Source organism: Rattus norvegicus, chromosome 14 (assembly GCF_021556685.1).
Source record: "Rattus norvegicus strain SHRSP/BbbUtx chromosome 14, alternate assembly SHRSP_T2T, whole genome shotgun sequence".
NCBI classification, from domain to species: Eukaryota; Metazoa; Chordata; class Mammalia; order Rodentia; family Muridae; genus Rattus; species Rattus norvegicus.
In genome coordinates, this window is record NC_141547.1 from 1,764,351 (window position 1) to 1,785,741 (window position 21,391).

The following is a 21,391-nucleotide window of genomic DNA, read 5'->3' on the forward strand; positions in this document are numbered from 1 at the left end:
TAAAAGCTGTGAACTTGTTTGCCTTTTCCGGTTTGTTACACTGTTAGATAGAAAAGGTAATAGGGGATAGGCAGCCTGGTGCATTTGTGTGTCACGTAAGGCAGGTCGAGTGAGTTAGGAACTGTGTCAGGTCCAGGGAACCCAAGCTTGAGGAGCTCGGCAACTGATTGTCAAGCATAATGGTGGGTCTGGGGAGGCCAGTGTACTCTATTTTGCCAAAATGGATGGAATTCCTTGTTCACAAGACTTAAAAACTGAGGAAAGACTCAGTTGATGTATCCTTGTTTGTAAGCAGGAGTACGATTACCCCCCCCCCCCCTTTCCCCAAGACAGGTTTTCTCTGTGTAGTCCTGGCTGTCCTGGAACTCACTATGTAGACCAGGCTGGCCTTGAACTCACAGAGATCCAGCTGCCTCTGTCTTCCAAGTGCTGGGATTAAAGGTGTGTGCCACCACTGCCTGGATGTGCACTTTTAATTTTGAAGGGTGATTCAGTGTTTGTTTGACTTTATTTGAACTTTCTGTAACTAGTCAAAGAAAAATGTCTAGTGAACTAAAAGTTTTACAACTTTCTTAAAACTAACTAAATTTATATTTTGAGTCAGGGTCTCTCTACATAGCCATGGCTGGCCTCTACTTTCTGAGTGCTGGGAAAGTTTTACATCTTAATGCTTCCTTACTTTTCAGTCAGTGGGATCAGATCCAGAGCCTTGAGAAAGCTAACTATGTGCAAGCTACCCTTGAACTTAGCCTGCGGGTGCCTCTCTAGGGCTGAGACTGCAGGTGTGGGCTTTCACACTTAGCTCCCTGTGTGGGGCTGTGACAGACACAACACATGTCTCTTCATCCCAGGTAGGGAGCCCAGGACAGACCAACGTATAGACACCACCTGTAGCCATGAGCTTTTCCATCCAACCTCTTTGTCCCCTGAAATAACGACTCTTAGACTTAATATTTCGTGATTAAATGCCTAGAATTTCATGAGAAAAGGCCAGAGGCTCATAACTGAATTATCCATTTATTCTATTCTGAGTCTGCCACATGGTTGGTCACCTCTTCTCAGTTCCATGTGACGACTCCTTCATTCCAGTGAGTCTTTAGTATCTCACCTGTCTCTTAACTCCTCTCTCTCTGTGGGATGTCCCACCTTCTGTTCTCACCTCACCTCATCAGCCCATAGGCTTTTTATTGACAGGTGATGCTTACTTAACAGAGTCTCTCTAACCACCAAAGTCAAATGATGATCCAAAGTATTTTATTGGGATTACAGGGATATGGGTGAGAGGTTATTTACAGGAGTGGAAATAACTCAAAGTCAGCTGCATCATCAAAGCTGACCCCTGCATGGGTGACAGCTCACAGCATCCAGGAACCTGGAGGTGGCTGAGTGTCTTTTCCAGGTGACTCATTCTAAAGCTCTTCCAGACAGCTGTTCTGGTCTTCCGTAGCGTTCATTTCAGCTTGACTTCTCTGAGAATGACTGTGAATCTGGTTAGTTTTAGGGACTTCCTGAAGCTATTTTGAATTGTCTAAAGGAATTTCCCTGCAGGATGGAAATAATTCCATTTTCCACTTTTCCATCTGAGTACTTCAATTGAATTTTCTAAAAAGCTATCAGTTGAGTGGAATTCTCAGACATGTTTTTGTTTTTATGTCTTAAAATTGTAGCTGACCTTATCAGTGACTTACAGTTGATTAGATTTATTTTAGGACTGGTATCAGATGGCTCAAGCATCTATTAGCTAAGGCATGCTGGGGAGGTCGCTGACTTATCTCAGTAAGGACTAAATACGATGCGAGGGTGAAGTCTTGTCGCAGCCTGGCCCGTAGTTATGCTATGGTGACTGTTCAGGTTTTGCTTTTCTGAAGTTTAGCTCACAGTAACGTTGAAGGAAAGGGGCCTTTCACCACTCTGTGTTGTTTCTTGTTTTTCCGTTTCTCCATATTTTCTATGAATTTTTAGATTTTTTCCCAGTGTTTGTTGTATTTTTACATTCCACTTCTCAGTCATTTTTATGTTATATAAATGTTATATATGTTATATATATGTTTTATGTTATATATATGTTATATATATGTTTTATGTTATATATATGTTATATAAGGTTTATGTTATATAAATGACAGGCATAGTTTTAACCCAGGGCTGTGCTGGCTATTCAATAACAACAATGTTGAAAGCTTAATTTTGTTTTTGTTCTTGAGATTGAACCTCCAGTGTTCTGTGCTCTAGATATGTGCTCTGCACTGAACTGTACCCTTCGGCTCTGAAAGGCGTAGTTTTAAATTCCTTTTTTTTTTTTTTTTTGAAATTTATTTATTTATTGTATGTGCTCTATCTACTTGTATGCCTGCAGGCCAGAAGAGGGCATCAGATCCCATTAAAGATGGTTGTGGTCACCATGTGGTTGCTGGGAATTGAACTCAGGACCTCCTGAATAGCAGTCAGTGCTCTTAACCACTGAGCCATCTCTCTAGCCCATAATGACCCTTAAATATATTCACAGCCTGCCAGTTTCTGTGTAAGTGTATGAGTCCTCAGAGGCTGATAAACCTGAGACACAGAAATAGTCAATTTTAAACTTCAAGTATCAATATTTAAAAACTGTAAGAGGTCTACAGAATTATCCACTTATTCTTTCTTGTGAACTTCTGTGTTGCTTGGTGTAGAGTAGGTGCAGTATAAGGTTTGTGGAGGATGAGTAGTGTCTTCTCTTTGGCAAGAACAGAGAAAACCAGAACCAGTTGTTGTTCAGTTCTGCCTCTTTTTCAGGAGAGCTGCTAACCTGGAGCTATGATCTCATCATATGGTGATTATTATGGAATTTTTGCCTCTTATTTTTTAAGTATATATATTTAAACTTTTATGTGTATGGATGGGTGTTTTGCCTGTGTGTGTGTCAGTGCACTACCTATGTGCCTGGTGCCTCTGGTGACCAAAAGAATTTACTGGGTTCCCTGGATCTGGAGTTACACATGGTTTCGAGCTGCTGTGTTGGTGCTGAGAATTGAATGTAGGGCCTGAGGAAGAGCCGCCCGTGCCCTTAGTCATCTCTCCAGACCCCGAATACTTTCTAAGACTAGAAATAAAGTTGTCTTGACATGATGGACTGTACAAAAACCAAGTTCCCATGTGTGAAAATAGTATGTATTTATCTGTTCAAGTTCATTGGGACAGTTAAGGATGTAAATAATACTGAAACTTAAACTCAGAGACAAATTCTATTGAGCCTTGTAACTGTGCTTAGTAGCTTGTGCTAGAACTGTAAGAAGCCAGTGTGGTTCCTAGTATGCCATTGTTCATAGAGCATTGTTTGTAAGAACCAAGAGCTAGAAAGGCCTGACATACACATAGAACATGGGATGTGTGTGGATGATATGAGTATTACCCTGCCCCAGAGGCTTCACAACATCATGTGAATAAAGGGACGAGTATCCTATAATTCTATTATGTGAAATATCTGGAATAGGCATTCTTAGTCAGGGAATAGATTAATAGATTACCCAAGTGTTGGGGAGAGAACCCAAGAAATAAAGTTCTTATCTGGGATGCTAAACCTTGGAAACAGACAATGTCTGCCTGCTTCTGCCCCCCTAGTACTGAGATCAAAGGTGTGTACCATCAGGTTGTCAGGCACGTGCCTTTACCGCTGCACCATTTTATTGCCTTAGGTGTTTTAACACACACGCCCACACGCTGGAGTATGTGCGATTGATTCGTCTAGATAGTAATGTTACAGTTATATTAACATATATGCTCTGATTGAGCAGTGATATATTTGAAAATACTTATTTTATGTAAGGTATTTTCTTAAATGAAATCTCTCAAGAGCCATGGGTGGTAGTGCATTCCTGTAGTCCAGCACTCTAGAAAGGAGGGGGGGACCATGAATTGAAGTCAGCCTAGGATACATGAGACTCTGTCCCAAATAAAAGAAAGCACACATCACAAATAACATTATTATGTTTATGGGTACATATGTTGTATATAAGTATATCCTTGTATTTCTTTTGATGATAATGGACTGACCCTCTGAACCTGTAAGCCAGCCCCAATTAAACATTGTTCTTAAGAGTTGCCTTGGTCATGGTGGCTGTTCAGAGCGGTAAAACCCTAAGACAAGTGGTCTCCCCATGTTTAAACCTTTAGTGGTTTCTAGTTATACTCTAGATAGATCTCAATTTCCCAATATCATCTTCATGATTTGATCTCTGATATTTTCAGTTTCTTCTCTAACTCAGAGATCTGCCTGCCTCTTGCTCCTGAGTGCTGGGATTAAATGTGTTAGCCACCAGTGCCTGACTCTGTCCCTTATTGTTTAGAAATAGTGTCTTTCTATGCAATCCTGAGATCTGCTTGGGATCACAGATCTGCACAACCATTACTGGCTCTAGGACTGCTGTTCAGCCCAGCACATCTTTTATTTCCTCAAAGCCTTTGTGCATGCTTTTTTGTTTGCTTGTTTTTGTTGTTGTTTGGTCTGGCACTTTGCACAGTGGCCTTCTTCCTGCTTATCTTGTAGATCTTAAGTTTTGCCTTTTTCTGAAAGGTAGTCCTGAAAGACCCCCTCAGGTCCTGATACTCCTTGTCCTCATGCCATACATATTCTTGTGTCTGTTGGTTCGCTTTTGGTCTGCTTTCTTGACTAGCTCTGTGAAAGAAACACACCTGTTTTGCTCGTGACTTCATTTCTGGTTACATTTTATTTGTTATTTAATGTGTGTGCACACAGGCACGTGTGTGCCATGCAGGTGTATAAACTTTAGAGGACAACATACAGCAGTCTGTTTTCTCCGAGCGTGTGAGTCCCAGAGGTTGAACTAGGTCCTCAGGCTTGGCAAGGGTCTTTACCCATTGAACCATCTTGCCATTCCTACATTTTAAAGTGATCCATCCCAGTAGATCCTACATAAAATTTCTTCAGCTATTTCAGGAGGCTTAGGGTAATCTGCAACTTGTGTAAAGAAAGAAGCCTAAAGAATTGTTCCTAAAGAGCACCAACAGAGAAAAGTTTATGCAAATTTAACTTAAAAAGGCCAGATTCTGTCCAAGCAGGAAGAAGAACCTGGCAGGCAGGCTGGGCCCCTAGTTCTGAATGAGGGTTTAAGAATACAGGAGTAAGGGGCTGTGGACTCATCCTCCACAAGTAAGGCCAGGCATGTGGCAGGGGAGTCCTTGCATGGAGGCTGTGAAAGTGAAGGCTGCACTGTGTCGGATTCCCTCCCCGTAGATATTGGAGATGCCAGAGCTTTGGATGTCTGCCAGGGGGAGCTGCATAAAGGAAGAGGAACCGCCCCAGTAGAAAAGTGTGTACCAGTCAGCAAAGCTAGGAGTGGGAGTTTGGGAGATCTCTCAGGTGTAAGCCCTTTGACATCAGATAGGGAGTCACAGGAGGTGAGTTTACCTGTGGACCAGTCTTGCTTTGGTCCAGTATTTGCTTATTATGTCTCTTTTCATCCCCTTTAGAATAATAATGTATATTCTGTGCCACTGTATTTTGGAAGTATGTAATTTGATTTCTGAGTTTACAGGGGAGTTAGAGTTAGAGATTGCTTTGAGTCAGACAGGACTTTGGTCTTTTGACTTTTAAGTAGTGTTGAGACTGTGAAAGAATGATGGGACTTTTGAAATTAGATTAAATGTGTTTTGCACTATACATGTCTACAAATCCATGGGGGCAGAGAGTGGAATATAGTGGTTTGAGTGAGAATAGCCCCTATAGGATTATATATTTGAATGCCTGGTCCTTAGCTGGTAGGACCATTTTGGGGAGGTTTCTTAGGATTTTTATTGCTATGAAGAGACACCATGTTCAAGGCAACTTTTATAATGGAAAATATTTAGTTGGGGACTTATTCCCAGTTTCAGAGGCTTAGTCCATTGTCATTAAGACAGGGAACATGGTAGCATGCTGGAGAAGTAGCTGGAGAAGTAGCTGAAAACTTTATATCATGGTCCTCAAGCAGCAGGTAGAGAAAAACTGGCCTGGAATAGGTTTTTCAAAGCCCACCCCCATTGACACACCTTCTCCAACAAGGGCACCCCTACTCTAATAAGGACACATACTTCCAAAACTGTCCCAGTAGTTTACCAACTGGGAATGAAGCACTCAAATGTCTGTCCGTCTGTCTCCTCTCTTTCCCATCTCTCCTTCTTTCTGTCCCTCCCTCTTCTATCCTCCCTCTCTCCCTCTTCCTTTCTTCCCCTCTCTTCCTCTCTTTACACCCCCCCCCCCAACTCCCCTTTCTGCTTTGGATCTGATGCTGCTCCAGTGCCATGCCTGCCTATCTGTTAACTGTACCACCATGATGGGGATGGACTCACTATAAGCAAGCTCCTGATCGAATGCTTTCTTTTATAAGTTGCCTTGGTCATGGTGTCTCTTCATAGCAATAGAACAGTGACTATGACAGCTGGATAATGAAAATTGTTATATTCAGTGGAGTTTTATTCATCCACAAAGAAGAATGCAGTCATGTTGTCTCCAGAAAAATGGTTGGAACCTGGAGGTCATCATGTTAAGTAACAGAGGACATCATTAAACAGATGTAGGCAGAGACAGGTACATCTCTGTGATTTGAAGCCAGCCTGGTCTGTATAGTTGCAGGACAGCCAGAGCTACATAGAATGACTGTCTTAAAACAAAGGAAAAACCAAAACAAAAATGCTCCCCTCTCCTCCTGAAGTTGGAGTCTGAGGAGGAGGACAAAGTAAAATGGAAGGGGAATGAGGACTGAAGGCTAGAGAGATGGCAGCAGTGAAGGACACTTGTTACTCCTGCAGATGACCTGGGCTTAATTCTCAGCACCTGTATGGTGGGTCGCAGTTATGTCACTCCAACTCTAGGGGGTCCGACACCCACTTTTTCTGACTTCTGGGTACAAGGCACACACATGATGTACATACACGCAGGCAAAGCACTCACATATAAAATTAAATTACAGTTAAAAACTGTAAAAGGTCTTGGGGGGGTAGATACTATCACTGTACACATACATGTATGTTTGTTACAATAATCCTCTGTGTATAATTAATCTTTGCTAATTAAAAACAGTTGTATTACACAGCTTCCTATCAGAGACTACATGCTAGGAAACAGGAAAGGGAGGGAAGAAAAGCTGAAATTTTCAAAGCAAGTTAACAAAAAATGATAATAGGACAGTCATGACATGAAGAGTAGTTTGTGACACATGGGATCGTAAAGTCTAAGAGCAAAGCTACCAAACTCAGCATTGTATCTGGTTTAGTTATGCATGCTGTAATCCCAACACCTAGAAAGCGGAGGCAGGAGGATTCTGTGTTTCAGGCTATAATAGGGTACATAGCGAGACCCCCATGTTAAGTTCTGTTGTTAGGGTAAAGCACCCCCCCCCCAAAAAAAAAGAAAGTTGAGGAGGAAAGGGTTTATTTGATTTACACTTTTATATCACTGTTCATTATCAAAGGAGGTCCGGATGTGGACTTAAACAGAGCAGGGACCTGGAGGCAGGAGCTGATGCTGAGTGTATAGAGGGGGTGCTGTTCAGTGGCTCAGCCTGCTTTTTGGTAGAACCCAGGACCATCAGCCCAGGGATGGCACCACCCACAATGGATTGGTCCTCCCTCATCAATTACAGCCAGATCTGATGGAGGCATTTTCTCAATCGAGGTTTCCTCCTTTCAGGTAACTCTAACAAATCCCAAACAAGCTCAATGGTAAAGAGTCTGCAACCTGTATGTAAGGATCAGAGTTCAGATCGCAGTGTCATCCCAGAATGAGTGTGGTGGCATGCACCTGTAATTCCAGCAGGGGGTAGGACAGGGTGGGCGGGAAGGAAGGTGCTTCCCTAGCGCTTGCTGACTTGCCAGTGTGAACACTAGGTGAGCTCTGGGTTCAGGGATAGACCCTGCCTCAAACAAGATGGGTAGTGATAAGAAAACCCAACAACCACCTCTGGCCCCCTATACATGCACACATGTGTGCACACACACCTGTCCTTAATGAAGACAATATCTCACACACACACACACACACACACACACACAGACACACACATACACACACACCCCCCCCCCCGGGAGAGAGAGAGAGAGAGAGAGAGAGAGAGAGAGAGAGAGAGAGAATAGAGAGAGAGAATATATTAGTTCTAGGGTCTAAAATACAGGAGAGCGGTATCTTAAGAAAAATCTCAAGAGCAGTGTTTGGTAATGTTTGACTTTGGGGAGGGGTTGTTTTACTCATTTGTTATTTTTTTTATTTTTTATTTTTTGGGTTCTTTTTTTCGGAGCTGGGGACCAAACCCAGGGCCTTGCGCTTCCTAGGTAAGCGCTCTACCACTGAGCTAAATCCCCAGCCCCCCATTTGTTATTTTTTATGTTAGTTTTTTTAGTTTTTGAAATTAAAATATAATTACTTTTGTGTCCACCCTTTGGTTTCCTCTCTTTGATCTTCTCTATGCACTCCCCTGCTTTCAAATTTATGGCCTCTATTTCTTTAATTGTGCGCTCTCACTCATGCTCTCTGTCTGTCTGTCTGTCTGTCTGTCTGTCTGTCTGTCTCTCTCTCTCTGGATACATAAACACAGCCTGCTCAGTTTGTACAGTTACCTGTAACATATGACTTCAGGTCTGACCTCTGTAGTGCCCAGCCCCAACTGATACTACCCAACTCTTGTACCTAAGTCTCAAGGATCATAGTGGAAGAAAGCAGAAAGATTGTTAAGAACCAGAAGATTAGGGAATTTGCTGTCACATTTCTTTTCCTAGAAATGTCAGAGTAGACATGATGAAACCCATGAGGTTTAATCAGCATGACTGCCTAAAGAAGACCTGAACAAGGATGACATCAAAAGATACACTAATATGAAAGATGGAAATTTTATGGGGCCTTAGGACCTAAACATAGAATTACAGGCAACTCATAGTTACAGGAAGTCCCTGAAACTGACCAGATTCAAATGGTCTGTCTGTTTCTCCCTCCTTTTCCCCAAGGTTACATAAACAGTAAGAACTGCTGAGGAGAACAGACTAGCCTGCTGCCTGGAAGAGACTCAGACCTGCCTGAAGGAGAGATTCTCTGACCTGTTGAGCTCTCTGCAAGTAGTGTAATGAACTCCAGGGTTCCTGCTCTTGGTGATGTAGCTGTCTTTGAGTTGTCCCTGCCTTGGCCCTTGCCCCTTTACCTATACTCTTGTGAATAACTCTAATAAACTCGTTGGTTTGCCAGATTGGACTTTGGTGGTATCATTACTTTGGTCCTGTCATTGGTTCCCTCTTGAGTAAACGTTTATATTGAGTCTCAAATGAAAATAGCGTATATTTCCCTTATCATTGACCTAAAACAGTGGTTTTCAACCTTCCTGATGCTGTGACACTTTAATACCACATGTTGTGATGACCTCTAACCATAAAGTTATTTTCATTGCTATTTCATAACTGTCATTTTGCTGCTGTTATGAATTGTAAATATCTGTGTTTTCCAATGTTCTTAGGGGACCCCTGTAAAAAGGTCGATCAACCTTCAAGGGGGTCATGACCTACAAGTTAAGAACTGCTACCTAAAGTGTGACTTGGTGACTTTTTGTTTATTCATACATGCAACTATTGTCATAGTCAATTTTAAAACAATTCCTGTCACCTCAGGAGGTGACACTGTTATACATCCGCTTTCGCTGCTCTGTTCCTCTGTTCTTGTCAGTTCTCCCTCATCAATCTCTTCTGGCTGCACACATCCCTATAATGGGCATTTCATTCAGATGGAGTCACTGTGCAGTCTGGATTCCACTCTTTCATTTAGTCCACTGTTTCAGGGTTAATCTATGCTCTAGAATCTATTTGTGTTTCATTCTTTTAATGGCTGTGAACTAATTTTCCACATTTAATTTAATTAGGAATTGTTTACCACTGACCTAAGAGCTCTTATCCCTTTGTTTACTGATATTTTAGCCTGTTTCAATAATTGGTCTTACTGAAAATAGAAATAATTACAACAGAATCGTATTTTTTTATTTAAAAACTTATTTTTTATATAAAAGACAAGATTTATGATTTCAAGAATGTAGCATACTTAAGCAAAAGGCTTCTTGGCATTGTTTTAGCATGATAATCAAAATATCATTTTATAACTGATGTAATCATTCAGTAGATCTTTGTGAAGGTTTATTTACATTCTGGCTCTTGAGTTAGAAATTAGTAAGTTTTTCCTATGTTTTAAAAATTTTTTAAACAAGATTTCTTTATGTGTGTAGGTATTTTGCCTGCATTTATATCTGTGCACCACATGTGTCCTGGTACCCGGGGAGGCCAGAAGGTGTCAGTTCCCTGGAACTAGAGTTACAGACAGTTGTGACCTTCCATGTGTTTGGTAGGGATTGAACCTGAGTCCTCTGGAAGAGCAGCCGTTTTAACTGCTGAACTATGTCTCCAGCCCGAGTTTTCCCTATCTGTCTTAGTTTGGGTTTTATTGCTTTGAAGAAACCAAGGCAGCTCTTATAAAGGACAACATTTAATTGGAGCTGGCTTACAATTTCAGAGTTTCAATCCATTATCCTTTGTAGTGGGAAGCATGACAACATGCAGGCAGGCATTGTGCTAGAGAAGGAGCTTAGGATTCTTTACCTCTTGATTCCACGGTGGGTGGAGCTTGAGCATAGGAGACCTCAAAGCCCGCCTCCACAGTGACACACTTCCTCCAACAAGGCCACACCTACTTAGTCAAGGCTACACCTCCTACTAGTACCACTTCCATGGGCCAAGAATTTGAACATAGGAGTCTATGGGGACGTTCCTATTCAGAGCACCACAGAATCTTAATTAAAACTATTTTCAGGCCTCCAGAATTTAATATAGTTTTTTGGGGTTTCAAATTCTAATTACTGCCTTTTTAGTATGTGGTTCTTGTACCTATACTACCTTCAGGCAAGTAAAAGCACCTCCCCCCCCTTTAGTTGAATCTGCTGTCTCCTTAAAAACAAGCTCCATATTAGTCTTTACTAATAGCGGAAATTTAATTTTCTGACTTTGCTCTACGCGTTGCTAATATTTTAATTTAATAACAGCATGGTGCTGTTCCAGTTAGTAGAGTTGTATAACAAATCACCATCATACTTGGTGACTTCATATAATCATTGAGGTGTGTGAGCATCTCCTGTGAGTCAGGGATTTAGCAGCCAGAACCCTGAGGAGACCAGCTGGCCTTGTAGCCTGTGCCTTCCACTCAGGATGATGTGAATTGTGTTCACATGCATGGTTGGGAGTTAATGCTGGCGTCCCAGCTAGGCTGTCTGTCATCCAGAGACTCTTCTCTTGGCTTCTCCTTAGTCTCGGTGTAGACTAAGTTACATCATTACATTTCTGTACCCTCTCACTCCCAGTGCTGGGGATGGAATGAGGCCCCACATATGCTGAGCACACACTGTACCCTGAGCTTCATCTTAGCCCCATTTGGACATCTACCCTCTACAACTGCAGCACAAAAGATTCCGTATGTTTTAAGCTATCTGGTTCGTGGTACTTTGTTATGGCAGTCCTAGAAAATTAATACAGGCCACCTGTAGAAACACCAGAGAGGCTACAGATGGATAGTTAAAAATGATAGCTTCATCACATTATGACTTTTTATTTTGTCTTTGTTTTCAAAGGCATTTTGCTATCTATGTAGCTCAGGCTTTGAACTTAGAATCTTCATATTTTAGCCTCCTGAGTGCTGGGGTTACAGGTGCCACCACACCTGCCTTACATCCTTCTTCATACAGCAGCAGAGGTTGGCTGAGTATTAACCATGACCCAAGTTTATACGTTGACATTTATTTTTCTCTGTAGCTTACTGTGCATTTGTCCTCCTTTTAAGTGTTGGGGGCTGAACCAGAACCTCAGACACACTAGGCAAGCACTAAATCACTGAACTGTATGCACCCAGCCTAATTGAATGTACTTTCTAATTACATTATTTATATTTTAAAAGTATGTGTATACATGACACGCGTGAGTGCTGGTGAGAGAATGAATGGTACATGTGTGGAAGTCTGAATAGTGTGCAGGAGTTATTTCTGGACTCACAACTTGTTGAAGCAGGCTCTTTCTTGTTTCTTCCATTCTGTATACTCGGGTTGCTGACCTGGAGCTTCAGTTGTTCTCCTGCTCCTGAATCTTTAGGAATGCTGGGATTACACATTCAAGCCACTGCATCTGGCTTTTTGGTGACCAGGCTCACGTGGTCAGGATTACACAGCAAGTGCTTTGGCTTGTTTAGTCATTTCACCTAGGTAGACTTTGTTTAGGTGACAGTGTTGATGTTTTCTGAATATTTTTATTTCTTAAGGAATAATAGCTAATGTAACAGTGTAAGGACAGTATGAGACATATAGTATTGTGGGGTTTAAATTAGGGGACAATACCAAGTAGCACAAAAAAAAAACACACTCATTTTTTTTTCTTTTTTTCGGAGCTGTGGACCGAACCCAGGGCCTTGTGCTTGCTAGGCAAGTGCTCTACCACTGAGCTAAATCCCCAACCCCCCCCCTTTTTTTTTTTACTATATATATTTGAATTCAAAATGTTGAATATAGCCTGAAGTATCTTAAAGATGGAGAGAAAAGTGAGGTGGGTACAAATACTCTCAGGACAAGAGCTATTTAGAAATAGCAGCCTTTCCCAGAATGTCAAAGAGACTCCTGATTAGACAGGTTGTAAAGGTACAACATGCTTTTATCTTCTACTTGTCTTTAATTAAAGAGCTCATCTGTGTGGAGAGATGCTCCGTCCTTTAGAGTATTGGCTGTTCTTCCAGATGACCAGGTTGGTTCCAGCACCCACAGGCAGCTAACAACTCCGTAACTCCGCTCCAGGAAGTCGACGCTCTCCTCTGCCCGCTTTGGAGCCAGACATTCACATGGCACACAGACAGGCATGCAGGCAAAGCACCTATATGTGCCAAATAAATACAAGTGTTTCAAACTGGGCCGGAGAGATGGCTCAGTGGTTAGAGCACTGGCTGCTCTTCCAGAGGTCCTGAGTTCAATTCCCAGTAACCACATGGTGGCTCACAACCATCTGTAATGAGATCAGATGACCTCTTCTGGTGTGTCTGAAGACAGTTACAGTGTACTTACATATAATAAATAAATCTTTAAAAAAGATTTAAAACTTTATTGCCTTGATACAACTTTACATTTCAGTAAAGTAGTTATTGGAAAAACACTGCTGTTGCTGTTCAGAAGGGAATATGTCCTTTCATATCATATACAAACTTGTATTTCTGAGAGGAAACTCCCCTTGCCCCCATACCAAAATAGAACCAGAAACTACCAGATGTTTTCATACCTGCCCTCCTCTGTATATATGTATGTAAATCTTTGTTTCCTTTTTCTTTTTTCCCTTTTTTGAGGCATGAGATCTCATATAACCCTAGGCTGGCCTTGAATTTGGAGTCTTCCTGCCTCAGCTTTGAGAGTGCTAGGATTGCAGGTGTGTTCCACTGTGCCTGGGCCTTGCTTACTTCCCTTTAGGGCTTTGCTGATAAATCAAAAGAAATTTGAAGTAGCTATATTAATTTTGGATAAAACAGACTTGAGAGGAAGTTTCCAGGAATAAATATAGTCATGTAGGACAAGGTACAGTCATTCATTTCTTCAAAATGACGTCAGAACTGGAGGACATTAAACATTATCCTAAAATAATAGGGGATAAAGAAATTTCAAGAGAAAATAAAAATGTTGTGGAAAAAACAAGAGCAGTGAAAGGTTAAGAGGCTACTGTTAAATGCTGAAGATGTGTGTCGGAGATAAAGGTAAAGTCACTGGTCAGAGTTTCTAGTGCAGGGAATTAAAGGCTGTCCAGTATAGGCCTAAAGCATATGGAAGATAAGGCACACTATGTAATTGAATATGAGACACTATAGAATTGAATGCAAAGATGTGAAAAAGTCAAAACAAAAAGCAATTTTAGAATTTCATCTATTTTTGATACAATTTACTGTAGCTGAGGTTGGAATCTTGGGGATGAACTCAGGTCACCAGGTTGCATGGTAAGCACTTTTACCTGGTGGCAAACCTGGAGCAGCTGTCATTAGATGCTGTTTGTGGGAACCAGATCTTGTCAATGCCTCTTTGAATGCACAGCATGCAGCTTGTTCAACCTGCCCCTCAAAGGCAGCCTCACTGACAGTATTAGTAACTCCACGTTGGCCTCCCTGACTTGGTTTATTCTGACCCATTGAAGGTGTGACACCCACATTGAGAAACTGCTGGAAGCCCTCAAAGATATAGACTTAGTTTTTTTTTTTTTTTTTTAAAAGATTTATTTATTTTATGTATGTGAGCACACTGTCAATCTCTTAACACACACCAGAACAGGGCATTGGATCACATTACAGATGGTCGTGAGCCACCGTGTGGTTGTTGGAAATTGAACTCAGGACCTCTGGAAGATCAGTCAGTGCTCTTAACCTCTGAGCCATCTCTCCAGCTCTAGACCTAGTTCTTCTAAGTAAATTATCCCATGATTGTTTCCTTGGGTCCCATATTTCATGTTGCTTGCTTTTCTTAGGGACTTTCCCCTCAGTAACCAGGCCCATCTGGCGTCTTCTGTAATACTATTTCAAAAGGAAAGAATCTAGCAGAGAGGGATTCTGATCTAATGGGGTAAAACCCTGGTCCCATTAGTCCTGCTGCTGACAACAAAGGTTGTCTTAGATGTGTCACTGCTTTGTGGAATGGTTTAGTACGTCTGTCTTTATACTGTTCTTTTCCTGAGTAGAGTTTTCACACTAGGGTGAAGGATAGGATGTGGGGAGAGACCACCACTTTTCAGCTTTAAAGGAGAATCTGTGATGAGAGTACGGTCAGAAGTTGGAACAGATTTTTGCGCATGCATTGGTATTTTAATGTCTGTGCATGAATTGCTATACCTAAACTTAAGGGTGGCTGACATTTTAATCCAGAAGATAGTTTATAGTGCTTAAGCTTTTTCCCATCACATAAGAGTTGAGATCTTAAGATCATACAAGGACGGCATGGCTTGTGATCTTTATGGCTACCTATGTATGTCACACTCATGGGTGTGTGTGCCATGGTACAATCTTTTTTTTTTTTTTGGTTCTTTTTTTCGGAGCTGGGGACCGAACCCAGGGCCTTGCGCTTCCTAGGTAAGCGCTCTACCACTGAGCTAAATCCCCAGCCCCCCATGGTACAATCTTTATGGGTACATGTGTCACAAGTTTTGTGTTTGTTTCTCATTACTGTAAGTATATGTGTGCATGGACAGTGCGCCATGGTACACGTGTGGAGGACAGAGGACACTTTGTGGGGCTTGTTCTCTCCATCTTTTGTGGGAGCTCTAGGCATCCACGAGTGTGTTTTACTGCTGAGACATCTCACTCGTCCACAAGGCCTTTTCTAAGAAACATTGTTTATCCAAGTGTGGTGCACGCCTTTAACCCCAGCACTCAGGCGGTAGTGTCAGGTGGATGTTGGTGAGTTTAAGTACACCCTGATCTGTGTAGTGAGTTCCAGGATAGCCAAGCGCACCCCCCCCCCCCAGCTGAGGATTGAACCCAGGGCCTCCAGCTTGCTAGGCAAGCGCTCTACCACTGAGCTAAATCTCCAAACCCCACATTTGGGTCTTATAGTTGCTTGTGGCAACTTAGCCTAGTATGTTCTGCATTGAGCCCTCCCACTCTCTTAGCCATTTTAATGAATTTTGTGCCTTTGAAGCTGGAACCTTTAAAGCACTCTAGTGTATTTAGATTGATAAAAGATCTTGTTGCACAGACCAGGCAGTGGTGGCACATGCCTTTAATCCCAGCCAGCACTTGGGAGGCAGAAAGAGGTAGATTTCTGGAGGCCCATCTGGTCTACGTAGTGAGTTCCAAGACAGCCAAGGATATACAGAGAAACTGTCTTGAAAACACACACACACACACACACACACACACACACACACACACACACACAGACACACTCTCTCTCTCTCTCTCTCTCTCTCTCTCTCTCTTTCTCTCTCTCTCTCTCTCATTAGTCTTGATTGTTCAGGATGCCTGTCCATCCTGCTACTCCTTCTTTGACTTTTTGAATTTTTTTTGACCAAAATCTCAATAAAGAATATCCTTTACAAAGAAAGAAGGAAAAATCCTGATGGAATATACCCATGTATACACAAGTAGTTTGTGTGTATGTATACTTTTAATTTTTTTAGTAGAAGTAAGTTCATTTTTGTCATAGTTCTCAATGAGGGGTGTCTACAATGGTAAGGCATCATGAGCAGAAGGGCAGAGTAGGAAGCTGAGAGATTACATCTTTATACTTGAACAGCAAACTGAGCACTATATAGATTTTTAAGGTATATGCTAGTGAAATATACGTTTTGTAAGACAACATCCTCTTTGATATTTTGGAGACAAGGTCTCTCTTAGTAGTCCTGATGCTCCTGGAACCAGGAGTAGGCCAGGCTGATGTTGAACTCACAGAGACCTGCCTGCCTTCTGCTTCCTAGGTGCTAGAATTAAGAGTGTGCCCTCAGGCTGGACTTCATTTTATAGCTTGGAAAGCACTCTTCTGGTTTGTTGGTGTTGGAAGCATGTAGTAGAAACAAACAGTTCCCAGCCTGGAGCAGAGGTGGCTCATGAGGTACGGGCACTTGCTGTTCCTCTAGACAACCTGAGTTTGGTTCCTAGCATTTGCATAGCCTCCACAACCGTGTATAACTCCAGTTTCAGGATCTGACATCCTCTTCTGACTTCTGAAGGCAATTGGCATGTGCACGGTGTGTGGACATACATGTAGGCAAACATGAAATAAAAAGCAGAAGTTTCAAAGTTGGATGTTAAAGCAATGGTAGCAAAACCAGGTTTCATCCCCATTACCTCAGAGATTTTTAAGGAAAACTTAGCAGTATCAAGTTTGTGCTAATGACTGAAATAAAACTGAACTATGCTTTTTGTCCTTACTCTTAGGTGGCGACAGACAAGGTGGCAGAAAAGCTGAGTTCTACTCTCTCATGGGTGAAGAACACAGTCTCGCACACAGTCAGTCAGATGGCCAGCCAGGTGGCAAGTCCATCAGCCTCACTACATACCACATCCTCATCTACCACACTGTCAACACCAACACAGTCACCATCTTCCCCATCAAAGTTGAGTCCAGACGACTTAGAACTCCTGGCTAAGCTGGAGGAACAAAACAGGTGAGTGCAGCTGTGGCCATTTCTCCTGGTTTATCCTACAGCCCAAGCCACAGTCCAGCTCAAGTGCTCATTCACACAGAGAGTACTTGTTTCCTGGTCTCTGGCCCTTTGTTCTTCAGAGTTACAGAACAGACACCTTCAGGAATTGCCCAAGGACATGAGTTTAAGACTAAGACAAGCTTTAACTAATAGCACTCTCTAATTCATTTCTTAGCACTCTAGACTCTCTAAATCCTTCATGAATTTTATGAACTATTAGGGCAAAACTACCATTTTTGTTTATTTTTAGAGCTGGGGAGTGAGCCTCTAGGCCTTGCATGTTAGGCAGACATTCCTCACTGGCCTGTGCTCTCAGTCCTCTTTTTTTACTCTAAACTTTCTAAATAGTTTCCTTTGGTTAAAATATATAATTCAGTCCAGTGAAGAATCCTATGGAAGGCAAGGCCCCATTCCCATGAGAGTGAGACATTCCTTTGTTAGGAATCCAGACTCTGTTTACTCTGTTATTAAGTTTTGAACTCTTTAGAGATGGGTGTCAGTGCAACCCTGTGATCTTAGCACTCAACAAGGCAGGGCCAAAACTCCTAGCTTGAGACCAGCTTGGTCTGTATAGTGAGTTCCAGGACCCTGGACTGTCATCTACTAAAGAAAGGAAGGGACAGCAGCCTTTTGTGTCTGGTCAAGGTATAGTGCTACAGCTTTAAGGGTAAAGGATAAGTTTTAATAGCTTCTTTTGATGTGTTAGTAACTCAAACTATTCACATAGTTTTAAAATGTACAGTTTCATTAAGCTCTTTTTTTGTTTTGTTCTTCTGAGACAAGAGTTTCTCTCTGTAGAAATTGTCTGCTGTTTCTGGCTGTCCTGGAACTCAATCTGTAGACCAGGCTGACTTCGAACTCACAGAGATGCAGCTGCCTCTGCCTGCTGAGTATTGAGATCAAAGGTGTGCACCACCACCACTACCTGGCTGGCAATTGCCCCTGCCGTTTCTTCTTTGATTGTTTTAGTTGATGTCATGTAAACATTAGTTTGGTTAATACATCTGAACCTTTGGCCAAGGTCATGGAAATCCCAAATGTGCTGTCAACGCAGATGTCACTGTTATGGGGTAGAAGGCTGAGAAGTGTCCAAGCAGACTAAAGTGGAGTTAGGACAAGATGGGGTTACCTTCATCACGTTAGTTATGATCAAACATTGTTTCCGAGACTGGGTCTCATGTAGCCCAGGCTAAGGGGATCTTAAACTCCTCATTCTCCTGCTTTTATCTCGTAAGTTCTGTTTCTACAGGGGTGCACTACACACAGCTTATGTGGTGTTGGAGACTGAACCAAGAGCTTCTTGTGTGCCAGGCAAGCACTCTACCAACTGACTACATCCCTAGGCCATGATCACGGCTTTGAGTTTTAGCCGTTTTAGTAGATATTGATACTGCATGGTTTTATTTGTTTTCTAAGTCTTTTGAGATAAGATCTCTTGTTTGATCTGGAGCTTATGTGTAGCCGAGGACGCCCCCATCTCTCACCACCATGTCTGGCAATGATGCCTTTTTCAAAAAAGAACTATTTACTTTTAAGTGTGTGTTTGTAGGCATATATGTCTGAACATCATGTGTGCCTGGTAGCTGCAGAAGTCAGAAAAGGGTGTTGGGTCCCCGGAACTGGAGTTAAGGTGGTTATGAGTGTCTATGGGAGCTGGGAACCTGAGCCCTCTGTGAGAACAGTAAGTACGTTAACTTGTGAGCCGTCTCTCCAGTCCCAGTAGTGCGTGCTGGTTCATTTATGTTTTCTATGGATATTAATGTATTCTTTCTACGTTTGTTTGCTGTCTGCACATATCTTTTCTGTTGCTTTTTGGAGGCAGGGTTTTACTAGGTAGCCTTGGCTGACTTGGAACTCACTGTGCAGACCAGGCTGGCCTTGAACTCAGATACTCACCTGCCTCTGTCTCACCAGGGCTAAGAAGAAAGGCAGGTACCATCATACCTGGATTATCTCTTGATTTTACAAATTTATGTTGTTTGCTCTAGCATATCTTGAGAATTTTTTTTTTTAATTTATTTTTACTTTGTATGTATAGCTGTTCTGCCTGCATCTGTATAATGAGTATCATATATGCATGCCTGCTGCTCTTGGAGGCCAGAAGAAGGCATTGGACCCTTAGGACTTGAGTTGCAGATAGTTAAGAGCCACTGTGTAGGTCCTGGTAATCAGAGTCAGGTTCTCTGGAACAGTGAGCAGTCTGTGCTCTTAACCGCCGAGTCATCTCTCCAGCTACTGTCCTGAGAATTCTTTGTTTAAGGTACAGATTCTTTCTCAGGAGGTTGATTTTCAGATCTTCCTTTCCCATTGGTGGTTGTCATTCTCCTAAAATATCTTTCGGGGAATAGAAGTTGTATGCTGTGCATGTGTGCATGTATGTATGTGTGTGTACACATGGATGTGGGTGTGTGTTCAGCATGGATGTAAGTGCATGTGTGGAGGTGGAGGCCAGAGATATATGCTGAATGTCTTCTCTTTTGCTTTCCACTGTACTTTTTGGGTCAGTTTCTCATTGAAGCTCATTGATTATCTGGCTAGCAGGTTCCAGGGACCTTCCTGTCAAGTGTTCTCCCTTTCTCACCAGCCATTGGGCTGCAGGCTTGTTCATGGTGCAGAGGACCCAGACGCAGATGTGACCTCATGTTCACACAGGAGGTGCCTTACTGACTGAACTAGCTTCTCAGCACCTAGATTCTACAGCACCTACATTCTGATGAAGTACCACCTTAAAGATCCACTTCCATGGATTGTGCATTTGGTGACCAAAGGTCATACAAAGTATCTTCTGTATTTTCTTATAGTTTTACTTTGTTGATGTTAAGAGATGGCACCACACTGGATTGCTAGCTGCCCCTCACACTCCTGGGTTCAAGTGATTTTATTAATTTCCTTGTATGTGATACAAGATCAGAGTTTTGAGAAGTCTTTTAAGATTTTTATTTTATGTGTATGGGTATTTTGCCTGTCTGTCTGTCTGTCATCTGTCTACCACTTATATGCCTGATGCTCACTGAGGCCAAAAGAGAGCTTTTGGCTCTCCTGAAACAGTTGTGTGGATATTTGTTCTATGGCATCTGTTAAAATAACTTTTTTTTTTTTTTTTGACATGGGGTTTCTCTGCTCTGTAGCTCTGGCTGTTCTGGACTAGGCTGGCTTCCAAGTCCCAGAGATCTGCCTGCCTCTGTCTCCCCAGAGCTAGAATTAAAAGCATGCCCCATACCCAGTTCCTTTTTTTTGCTTGATCACTTGCTCTTTTGGTAGTTAATTGGACACTTTGGTTAGACTTCAGTCTCATGTGTGGTATTTGAACGAGAATGGTTCTGTAGGCTCAGATATTTCAATGCTTGGTCTCTAAATGGTGGAGCTGTTTTGGTGGGAAAGATTAGATGTGGCCTTGTTGGAGGTGCGTCACTGCCAGTGGGCTTTGAGTTTTCAAAAGCCCATGCCAGGCCCAGCAGAAAGATATATTAAACTTTATAAAAAAACAACAAAAAAAAAATCCAAATAAAATGTCGTACCTGAAGATCTAGCTTTCTTCCTCTCTTTACCCTGCCACCTTCTCATTTTTCTGATCACTGGTAAGGAAGTCGTGTCGTTTACAAGTGTAAGGTAAAACGTGCTTGGCATAATTATTGCTACCTGTGACCCCACAGTAGGTGTCTCAGCAGCATGGACCCCATGGAGGCCCCATTCCGTATGTCTGTAACGTCTGATTTAAGTGGTGGAAAGTGGGAGCAGTGTTGCAGAAACTTAAGATGTAACCGTCTGATTGAAGTGGTGGAAAGTGGGAGCAGTGTTGCAGAAACTTAAGATGTAAGATACATGAGAACAGAGTCATGTTCCTCTACATGGTCTCATTGCAGCTATTTCTTTAAAAAGTAAATGTGGCAGCCCAGAAAAACAAGAAGAAATAGTTTAGTGCAATATCAGAGATTTGTTTGAAGAAAGTTAATAATTGATAGACTTAAAGTTGAAATAGGACAGATGTTTTTAGTTTGTGTTAATGTGCTCTTTTTCTTATTAAAAATACAAAGGCACTGGCAGAGATGAATTTAAGGAGGTAAGCTTCAAGTGTGGATGATTTGTTTCAATTCAGTGGGGAAATGTTACTGTTGAAAATGTTACTACCTACTGTGGTACATTTTGGTGTGGCATTCTTGTCTCCTGTTGCTTACCACTTTCCAGTGTGTCACTC

General features: G+C 42.0%; 1 protein-coding gene across 14 annotated transcripts in view; it reads left to right on the forward strand.

The window, feature by feature from the left end:
• Window positions 1–21,391, forward strand: part of Evi5 (ecotropic viral integration site 5) — a 145,648-nt gene that overhangs the window by 14,945 nt on the left and 109,312 nt on the right. For 12 of the 14 annotated variants that reach the window (NM_001271410.1, XM_087582063.1, XM_087582062.1 and 9 more), the window contains 1 exon segment: window positions 16,928–17,157. In NM_001271410.1, coding sequence (NP_001258339.1) covers window positions 16,928–17,157 — 230 coding nt within the window. 14 annotated transcript variants of the gene reach the window in all.